Here is an 11,418-nt window from a genome sequence, read left to right as displayed (position 1 = left end):
CTCAGATACTTCCTAGTGGTTACCCTGGGCAAGTCACTCATTGCCTAGTCCTTACCACTCCTCTGTCTTTGGACCAATACATAGTATCGATCCTATGGTGGAAGGCAAGGGTTTTTTTTTTAATGAATTATTAAAGCAAAATAATTTTAATTTCTTTTATCTTTTTACAAAAATAATTATATAATATTAAAAAGTTTGAGGATTAAGGCTGGGGAGAAGATAAGATCTGTAACAAGATGTCATAGCAAATGTTAGCATATCACATATGGGAATCCCTGGATAATAGAAGAAAATCTCACAATACATAGGCTCCTCTTACAAATAAAAGAACCATCACTGATGGTCCCAGAACTCATAACCTTTTAAGAAAAAAAAAGAAAAAGAAAAAGAAAAAAGCAGTTAAAGCAGAAAGATGGTCATTGAAAACACTTTTTATAATTGAGTTCATTTTAATGCAAATTTTGTGAGTTTCAAGAGAAGCATAAAAATAGCCTACCCTATTTATTGCTCCTTGGCTCTTATCTCTTGGTTCTTCACCAATTTTAACAAGGCATTTAGTAGTATCAGCAACCTGACTGTGAGTTGGCAGTCTTCGTATAGTTGGAACAAATGTGAAGACCAAAGGTTTGGTTTCAGAATCTCCAGAAAGGACCTATAAGATATGTAAGAAATAAGACTTTTAGCCTTATTAAAGATATAACTTATCCTTTATTCTTCATAGAACATGGTGCATTGCCAATTGGAACTTGAGTTAGCACTGAGATATTTAGTTGAAAATGTGTTAGACCAGATATCAGCAAGATAGAGCAAATGAGTAAGTGAATGAGGATTTAGAAGTGCTTAGTATTTGCCAAGTACTTTGCTAAGTTCTGAGAGTACTAGAAGAAGCAAAGAGTATAGTCCATCTATCTTCAAGAAACTGACATTCTAATGGCAGGAGCCAATTCATAAATAAAGGAGAGCTGGAAAGGGGGCAAAGTTAAAGCCTGAAGGGACAGAGGCAAGATTCTGGGTGAAGAGATGGAAAAGTCAGGAGAATGATCAGTGGCAGTGGAAGGGAAGTAAGCATGGCCCGTTCACTTCTCATGAAATGGTAGCAAAGTTCCCAATTAGCTCCAAAGTTTGTTTCAATGACTTAAGCCCTGGGCTATGACAATGATCTCAGGCAAAGTTTTTCTGATTTGCCCTGCCTTCCCTTCTCCAGTTTGAATGCACTTATATTCTAATTTATGGGGTTTTTTTGTTCTATTATTTTCAGAACCAGGGGTGTGCTCGAGCCAGCTCTAACCCATTCCTTGTAAGCATTTACACCTCAGAAAGAGGAACATGGGAAAAAAACAGGCCTTGGCTTACTGTTTTGTTGACTGTCTAGATTCAAGAAAGTGATGGGGAAAAAAATGTTAAAAATTCAGACTAATCTTAAAAGCACGTCTTTTGTACTTTTTTTTTTTAATTTTTACCAGAGTTAATTGTTAAACATTTATCAGCCCATCACTGTGTTTAACAAATCTTATCATTCCTCCTAGACTTTAAGATTCATACTGGGCAAAGATAATCTCTTAGTGTAGCCTTGGAATTTTTTTTTTTAAACCTGTACCTTCCATCTTAGAATCAAATCTGTGTTTTAGCTCTGAATCCATTGATCCTCCCTTTTTCACTAGCTCAGAATTCCCAAGCTCAAGAAATCTACCAAGCTCAGCTTCCTCAGGAGCAAAGGTACCAGGCATGTGCCAACAAACCCACATTGAACCTTAGTTTCCTTATTTGTAAAATGAGGTGCTAATCTCTAAAATCCCTTCCAGCTCTCAATTTGATTCAAGTAGCACTTTTTTTTTTAATTCTTATCTTCTGCCTTGGAACCAATACTTAGTATTGGTTCCAAGGCAGAAGAGTGGTAAGGGTTAGGTAATTGGGGTTAAAAATATCTGAGGCCAGATTTGAACCCAGGCTCTCAGCCACCTAGCTGCCCCAAGTATCACTTTCTAAATGAAACCTTTCCTTAGCTCCCACAGGAGAAAGCACATAAATTATCTTGTTTGTGTATATTTCATTTTTATAAGTACATAATTTTTTATATTAATTATATACAGTCTCTCGCTATTCCTGGTTCACTTATCCTGACTTTACTGTATCACAGGTTTAAAAAATATATATATATATAATTCTGTATCACGGAGTTACACTTATGGCAGCACACTATTGGCTGATAGAATGAAAGGCAACCAACCATAGCACTGTGTTCTGTGTCCTGGGCGCTGATTGACTCAGTGACTATAAGTGGTTAATAAGATTGTGGAAAAGGTTTATAGGAGAGCAGAAAGCCTTAAAATATACATAAATAATAAAATATAATGCCACTACTTTTGTGGATTTTCACCTATCACGGGGGTCTCTGGAATGTTACACCCACAATAGGTGAGGGATCATTGTATCTATATTTCATATTTGTATATTAATGTTTCCCTTATCAAAATCTAAATGATTCTAGGATCCTATGAGATCTCTCCCCTCTTTAAATCTCTTCTCTCTCTCTAAATCATTCTCCACACACCTGCCAGATTGGTAGTCCAAAAGTATAGGTCTGACCACGTCATTCCTCTGCTCAGTAAAAGGCAATGTACTTTCATATACTTCCTGGTACTTCTTTTATAATTAAATTTTATTTTTTAATTAAGAAAAAAAGTTTTCTCCCTCCCACCATCCCCTCATTAGAAAAGAAAAAAACCTAAAAACAATGCCATCAATGATATATAAATCCAAGCTCTTTTTACATTAATCTTCATAATTTTGGAGGCATGATTAAAAAAATGTATTATCCACTCAATATGATGGTCTTTTACAATCTTGTGCCCCAGAAGAATTGACAAACTTTACATGTAGGTAACCAGATGGCAGTAACTCCTCAATAGTTTTTATTCACTAAATTCATATTCATACTTGTATAAATTTGGGGAATTTTTTTTTGGTTTTGGTTTTGGTTTTTTAATTTGGGAGGGTAATCTCTGGTCTATGATTTCATTGATGTGGAGAACTCAAATGAAAGAACATATTTTAAGTGTCTACCACAGACCAGAATTATGCCAGGTATTCAGGATAAAAGACAAAACCATAAGAATTCCTATCCTCAAAAAGCTTACGTTCTACTAGAGGGAAAGAGCATGTTCCCTGAATCTACATATGAGTTTCCTCCTTTCTTTCACCTAATAGAATAAATCAATTCTTTTAAGACATAATGCAAGCACTGGAGGCATGTAAATGGTGCAATATATAGAGTACCATGACCAGGAGTCAAGAAGACCTGAGTTCAAGTCCCACCTCAGACAATAACTGTGTTATTCTGGGCATGCAACTTAACATTTGTCTGCTTCAGTTTCTTCACCTATAAAATAAGGATAATAATATTTTTTTTGTTGATCAGACACTTTTCAGTCATGTCCAACCCCATTTTGAGGTTTTTCTGGCAAAGATTCTGGAGAGGCTTGCCATTTCCTTCTCCAGCTCATTTTACACCTGAGGAAACTAAGGCAAAGAGGTTAAGTGATTTGCCCAGAATGACACAGCTAGTGTCTGAAGCCAAATTTGAACTCATGAAGAGGAATCTTCCTGACTCCAGACACTGCCCCACTTCACTGCCAATAATAGCACCTACCTTGATGAGAATTAAATGAGCTAATATTTGTAAAGTTCTTAACTAAATGCCTGGCACATCAAAGGCACTTAATAAATAACTTTTTTCACTCCATTTCTTCTACAAGAAGTCTTTCCTGATTCCCTTCCCCCTCCCCAAACACAACTGTTAGCTAACTCCCTAACTATATTTATTCTACCTAGACATATATATGAATTTGTTGCTTTCCCCCAATAGAATATAAACTTCTCGGCAGCAGGGATTTCTTTTCTATTGCTATCCCCAGTGCCCAGCACATAGTAGGCACTTAATGCTTATTGTTTTATTAAGTAATTGAAGTAAATACAAAATAAAAAAAGCAAATAAATTCCAAGTAATTGGAATGAAGAGAGGAGGGTGAAGAATAATGCTAAAAATGAGAAGATCTGGAATGCCACCAGAGAGCACTTAGACTGAGCCTTGAAAAGAGCTCCAGATTTCAAGGGGTGGAAATAAGGAGGGGAAGCATTCTCAGCTCAGGGATGAAAACCTATGCAGCAACTTATAGAAGGGAGATGGAGCATCATCTGGAGTGGATTGGGGGGAGAAGTGAGAATGAAACATCATGGGCTAGTGTAGCTGGAAAGTGAATGTGAAAGAATGAGAGGAAATCAGTGTTAAAAAAAATACGCTGGGCCCAAATTGTGGCACAGTGGATAGAGTACCAGGCCTGGAGTTAGAAAGACCCAAGTTCCAATTTGGCCTCAGATACTTCCTCGCTGAGTGATCCTGGTCAAGTCACTTAATCCTGTTTGCCTCAGTTTTCTCATCTGTTAAATGAGCTGGAGCTCACAATGGCAAACCAGTCCAGTATTTTGGCCAAGAAATCAGGAAGAGTCAAATGAATGAACCAACTGAACAATAAATTAATGTAGTAGCCTGGAGATGGTGTCAGGAGAATCTGGATTCACATCCTGCCTCAGACACTTAATAACTGTGTGACTGTAGGCGAGTCACCTAATCTCTCTGGGCCTTAGTTTTCTCATGTGTAAAACTAGGAAACTGGGCTTGATCAAGATCACCATAAAGATTCCTTCCCTCTATTAATTTATGAACCTATAAGATAAGCAGAGCAAGTTGTATTCTCTCCATTTTCTAACGGAAGAAATATAGGTTCTGAGAAATTAAATGATATACTCAAGTTCATAGAGCCAGGATACAAGGTCTTCCAAAAGTCGTAATGCATTTTTAAGCTTCACTTAGGCTTCTGGGAGACCCTGAGAGTGGAAGAGGAAAACTGAGTGCTTCAGTGAACTGAGTGCTAAGCTTTTGACATTTACTGATTGTGTGATCCTAGGTGAGTCACTTAAACCTTTTTGCCTCCGTTTCTTCATCTGTAAAGTGAGTTGGAAAAGAAAATGGCAAACCATTCTAGCATCTTCGTCAAGAAAACCCCAAACGTGATCATGAAGAGTTGGTGACAACCAAAACAAGTAAACAATAAAATCGAGTGTCTCACAAAGGCATTTGCAGTGTATCCTAAAGGCAATAAGCAGTCATTGAAGCTTCTTGAGCAAGAAAATTAAATAGCCCAGTGTCTAAAGAATAGGTTGGACAGGGAAGAAATTGGAGCAATAGAGAAGGAGAAAAAGGGAAGGACATAAATCAGTGATTCCCAAGTGGGTGCCACCACCCCATGGTGGGTGCTGCAGCGATCCAGGGAAGCAGTGATGGCCACAGGTGCATTTGGGGACGGTGAGTAACTGTAAGGGGGTGGTAATAGTATGTGACAGGGGGCACTAAGTATAATTTTTTTCTGGAAAGGGGGCAGTAGGCCAAAAAAGTTTGGGAACCATTGATATAAATGATGCTATAGAGGAAGAATTGAAAGGACATCCTAACAGATTGCATACTGGGAGACTGAAAGGTTAAAAATGATCCTAAAGCTGTGAATCTTAGTGACCTGTGCTCTCAACAAAAAGAAAAAAGAGAAATAAGAGGAAAAGGTGACTTTATAGGAAAGATAATGGATATATTTGTTTGAGATGCTTGTGGAGCATCTAGTTGGAGATGTCTGATTGGAAAGATGTCTAATGTATAGGCTTGGGAGTCATCTGCATAAAAATGATAATCAAACTGATGAAAAGGAGGTAGAGAGTGTCTACTATGTGCCAGGTACTGTGCTAAGCACTTTCTACAAATATTATCTGATTTGATCCCTCACAACAACCCGGTAAGGTGGATGCTGTTGAGGAAACTGAGGCAAACAGAACCCAATTGACTTGGTGTAGATGATTCACCAGCTAATAAGTAGCTGAGGCCAAATTGGAACTCAGATCTTCCTGATTCAGGGCAAGATCTATCCATCGTACTACCTGGCAGCTGGTCGCTAAAGAGATAACTAAAGGGCAATGACAGAGTTGTCTGGTTTTGAAACATAGGGACTGAGACACGGGTAATGATTAAGCAAAATAGGCTTAAAAGCTTGGTGTCACACAGGTAAAAAGAGAATAATGAGAGAGCAGTCTCACTAAAACCTAGAAGGAAAGAGAACTCGGGAGGATATGACTCCCAGTGTAGGAACTTCCCCCACCGAGAAAGTTTGACATCTCCTCAAAAACTAATGGTTTTGAAGAGTTTCTTAGTGTCCATGGATATATAGCTGGTAAGAATCAGAAGCAAGTCTTAATTCAAGGTCTTCCTTCCTCCAAGAAGAGCATAATACCCCACTATCCAGCAGCTGCTTCTTGATATATTCCTCCATTTTAAAAAAATATTGTTCAACCATTTCAATTGTGTTCAACTCTTCATGACACCATTTGGGGTTTTCTTGGCAAAGATGCTGGAGTGGTTTGCCTTTTCCTTCTCCAGCTCATTTTACAGATAAGAAACTGAGGCAAACAGTGACTTGCCCAGGGTCACACAGCTGGGGTCTGAGACCAAATTTGAACTCGGGAAGATGAAATCTTTATCCATTGTGCCTCACCACAGCACAAATTCTGTTGTTATTGTTCTTAAACAAGCCAAAACAAATTTTCATTTGAAATAGTAGTGATGAGAAAATTGAACTGAAAAATTTCTCTTCCTTCTTACTGTTAACCAAAATCTCATCAGGATCAAGATCTCCTTTATAGATACATAAACACAGAAGGTAAAGAAACTGAGCTAGCATTCAATACTTCTTGTCATTTTTAAGGCGCCAGTGCCATCCCAGAGTGCTATATTCTTTTCCATCCTTCCTCCCTTGCATATTCTCTTCTCTTCCAAAGCATGAGATGTATATTTGTACCAAATTTCCATCTGAGTGGGATTTGGAACTTTGCTGGCCACCGTGTGGAATTCCAATGAGAGGGTCACATGTTAACAACTAGGCTTTTGAGTCTCTTATTGGGGGAAGAAAAGATATTTGCTGTTCTTTTACACAAAGCAGCCAAGTTCCATGGGCCTAGAGAGATGAATTGCTATGGTGATGGCAAATTATTTTTTTCCCACAAAGCAGAAATAGCCGTACTTTAATAGCTTTACATTTGTTAAATGCCAATTAACACTTCCAGTTGTCAAAGCTGCCTGAACCTCCAGCTCCCTGCCTGTGTTTGAACCACTTTATGTGTCAAAATGAGCACTAGAAAATCCTATTAGACGATACCATCTCTCTTTCCTCAAGGAGAGCTTACAGTATATTTCCTTAGGTTTTCTCTGATTTGGTTTGAAAGTCTTACAAGGTCAGACCCTCTACCTTTTCCCCTGGGAAAAACAATTGAATAGCCTAATAAATCATATGAAAAGTGTGTGTGTGTTTTTTTCCTGACATTTCATCAAAATGTTCCTCCATCCTCTTTTGCAAAGATCACTTTTATTTCTCACCCTAAAATTCTTCCTTCCTTCCTTCCTGACATGACACCAAGCAGCTAAATGTCACCTCCTCCATGACACCAAACACTTTCAGACAGGAACTTACCCTCCCCTTAAATGAAGACATTACAGGCTGTAGCATCAGTAATCCTACCCCTCCCAGGGCACCCCTGAGGACTGATCCTTTGATTTCCCCCAGTTAACAAATGGTCTATATTTACCAGCTCACCCTTGCTCAGGATGCCAGCTCTCATTTCCTTTTGGTACCCAGTCAAATTAGCTTGCCCTTGCATCAGTCTCACAGCAACCTGACATCAACAAGCGATGGCCACACAGTGCAATGTAAAACATTTAGGAAAGTCTGCCTTTTACCTGGGCTTTGGTCTCTGTGCTTCCTGCTAGGCTGCCCTGGTGCACTTGGAAGTCATTGTTCCCGTTTTCACTCAGAAGCCACTGCTTTGGAAGCATCACAGAAGGCAGTGAGCAAACCAATGACTGAGGTGGGAAGGAAGCCTTTCACAAAAACAACCAAAAAAATCTAAAAAGAGGTAAGTGGAAGACTGCCCTCCCTGCTAGCTAGCATTTTGTCAGATCTCAATTGTAGTTTTAGATAGAGGCACATATATATAGACATACGTGCGTACAGAAAGAGAGAGAGAGAGAGGGAGAGAGAGAGAGGGAGAGAGGCAGGCAGACAGACAGACAGACAGACAGATAGACAGACAGACAGAGAAAGGATGGCCTACTATGAAGTCCATCTGCTAAAAAAGGGGTCATTAAGAGCAAAAATATGCCTTCTTCATCTTTGTATATAGTTCCTATTCAGCAGTGCCTTAAATGAATGGATGTGCAATGAAAAGAAAAGCTATATAGGATTGAGGAGAAAAAGAATATTATTTTGGCAACTGCTGGGTATCTCATCTCAAAACATTCAAAGTGAGCAATTAGGGGTAGGAGAGACTAGAAAACATAGGCAAGGATTGGTTTGTATTTGAATAAAGAGACAAATAATATGCAGTGATGGGTTAAAAAGAAGCCAATAAGATATATTATCTGTCCCCTGCATCTAAATAACAGGCAGCAACATATGAGCATCTGGATTCCCTGAAGTATTTCACCACTTAACAAAAATAGCATGAAAAAAGAGCATGAAATCAATTTTTTTTCTTAACCCGCCTCCACTCTCTCCCCACCCTGCCAAACCATCCTTCATAACATTTGCCAGACTAATTTTCCTTGTGTGCACAAACCAGTGATGTCTCACTTCTGCTCAAATATCTTCAGTGGCTCCCAACTGCCAACCAAACAAAGTTCATACTCCTTTGTCTGGCATTCAAGGACATTCCCGACTTGGAGCCATCCCATCTTGCCAGGCTTAGTTCAGTTCCCTTCCACATTCTGATTTCCACTCTATCCTGGCTGGAGTACTCTTCCCCAAAAATATACTTTGTGCTTTTCCACATCCGTGCTTGAGCTCATACTGTTCCCTGTGCCTGGAATATCCACCTACTCCCTCTTCTCATCTGTTGAGTTCATATGTATCCTTTAAAGCCCAACTTAAATAATAGCTAGCTTTAATACAGAGGTGTAAGGTTGATGAAGCACTTTATTCTAATCTCATCTTCACAACACTGTGAGAAGTTGATACTATTATCAGGGGTCCTCAAGGTATGGCTCTCAAGCCACATCTGGCTCCACCTCCTCACTGGCCAGTCCAGGCAGAGCCCCAGGATGTGCCCCAGGATGTGCCCTAGGGGGCCCTTCAGCCTCTGCCCTATATTCCAGCACCTTCCGCCTCCATCCTCCTCCTTCTGCAGGTGTTTATGGCTCTCACAGCCAAAAAGGTTGCCGACCGTTGCTATTATTATCCCCAGTTTACAGTGGAGCAACCTGAGGCTGAAAGATGTTAAATGACTTGGTCAGAGTCACTTAATTAATAAATACGTAAGTTGGGATTCAAACCCAAGCCTTCCTGATTTCAAGTCCAATACCTACCTGCTTCTATAAATATTAACTTCTTTTTAAAAAACCAACCTTATTTTCTGTCTAAAAATCAATATTGAGTATCAGTTCAAGGCAGAAGAGAGGCAATTGTGAATAAGGGTCTTACACAGAGTCAAACAACTAATATGTCTTTTATGTCCCTCACCATGTGACTCTTGCCTTTCATATGTGCTAGACATTTTATTTTCTCTCATCTGTTAGAAGGTTAGCTCCTTGAGAGCATAGATTGTGCTTTGGTTTGCTTTGGTTTGATTTTTTTGCCTTTCATTGTCTCATTGTACATAGCACAGTGTCTGGTCCAAAATAAACTTAATAAATGCTTCTTGACTCACTTTTTGGCTAGCTGAAAAGCCTTTCTGTGATTCTCTCTCCCTGATTCAGGAACAATCTGTCTCCTTACAGCATCAGAGCAGTAGAAAATGCCTAAGTCTTGGAGTTAGAAGATCCACATTCAGAGGCATGCCTGGACTATGAGTTCTTGCTGGATACTAAGCAAGCTAATTGTTGAATTTGCAATGTGATCATTTACAGCTCAGAAATCAGCAAACACCATAAAAAAGATATTGTTTTGTTGATTTTCTAAAATTAGTAAAGTGATGGTTTGTGGTTGAGTCGTTTCCATCAGATCTGACTCTTCATGGCTCCGTTTGGAGTTTTCTTGGCAGAGATAATGGAGTGGTTTGTCATTTCCTTTTCCAGTTCATTTGACAGATGAGAAAACTGAGGTAAACAGGATTAAGTGATTTGCTCAGGGTCACATAACTAGTGTCTGAGGCCAAATTTGAACTCAGGTCTTCCTGATTCTGGGCAGGGCATTCTATTCACCATACTATTACCTGTCTTAGAAATCAATAGAGAAAATGCTAATAATGCAGGTTAAACTTAAAACTTTGTCATGAATGTACACACTCTCTCTAGAGCCAGGTTTCTTCATCTATAAAATGAGGGATTTGGCTTAAATAATCTTTAAATCCTCTTCCAGCTGAATGTATGAATGATGTACGATATCTTACCTAGTCTCTGTCTAATCGTGTCTATGTACACAGTGTTAGAGCATTCTTCTAAGCTAAATGCTGCTAGGGATTTCCTTCCTCATTTAAGTTCCACACCTGAAATCTCTTTGGATTCAGTTGGGATATATTTAGTTTTTATTTAACTATATGCTATTTAAATTAAGTTCTTTAAAGGCATGGCCTATTTTGGTTCGGTATATACCTTCAAAGCCTAGAACAGTGCTTTGCATACACTAGACATTCATTAAACACAAATTGAATAAAGTTCCTCTCCAGAACTACAAAAGACAGTAAATGTCCTGATTGAAGACAAACACAAACTTCACAATCCAATTGATTGGAGCAGTCAGCTCCCAGTATTTCTATTTTCTAAGTATTGATTTTCTCCAACTCTGTGATAGCCATATTTTTACTTTGTCAACAAAAGATGTTATGCCCCAAGGGCAATATGTGCACCAAGAAACACAGAGAAGTATAATAAAGATGAAATATAGGGACACAGACTTGTCCTCTCCTGAAGGTGCCTTAGCACATTCAGAATTCTGAATTAATTGCTTGCATTCCTTTTCCTTAAGCAAAAAAAAAAAAAAATTAGACTTTTGTGGGTCATGGAAGCATACTGAATGATAGAATGGCACAAAATGTTCCTTGAGATGTGAGCAGAAAAGTTGACTACAGCAGATTTTTATTTTATTGACACATAATTTCTAAGCAAGATGATTTTATTGAAGAGTGAAAGAGAACCTTGCAGAGAAGATCCAAGCTAGCCTGTCATCTCCCACCCCTTTGTAACATACTATTTGGTGATCATGACCAATTCACTCCATCTCCTCTAAGTGCCCCAAAGAACTTTTGAAAAGAAATAGTGCAGATGAGTTACCAGTTTGAATCATTAGAAGGCTTTTCATATAGATTTCCCACATCTATGTGTGTACAAATACA

The 11,418-nt window shown here is 38.7% G+C and overlaps 1 protein-coding gene across 1 annotated transcript in view; it reads right to left on the bottom strand.

The window, feature by feature from the left end:
• The window catches only part of LOC123247083 (muscular LMNA interacting protein), a 217,887-nt gene extending 209,960 nt beyond the window's left edge, over nucleotides 1-7,927 (bottom strand). Inside the window, exons 1-2 of the mRNA XM_044675880.1 lie at nucleotides 7,832-7,927; nucleotides 497-652 (exon numbers count right to left, since the gene is read on the bottom strand). Coding sequence (XP_044531815.1) covers nucleotides 497-652; nucleotides 7,832-7,927 — 252 coding nt within the window. The remainder of the gene's footprint in view (nucleotides 1-496; nucleotides 653-7,831) is intronic.
• Between the last annotated feature and the right edge of the window lie 3,491 nt (nucleotides 7,928-11,418).

The sequence above is a fragment of the Gracilinanus agilis genome, chromosome 4 (genome assembly GCF_016433145.1).
Source record: "Gracilinanus agilis isolate LMUSP501 chromosome 4, AgileGrace, whole genome shotgun sequence".
Classification (NCBI taxonomy): domain Eukaryota; kingdom Metazoa; phylum Chordata; class Mammalia; order Didelphimorphia; family Didelphidae; genus Gracilinanus; species Gracilinanus agilis.
This window is presented reverse-complemented; position numbering and strand designations above follow the sequence as displayed.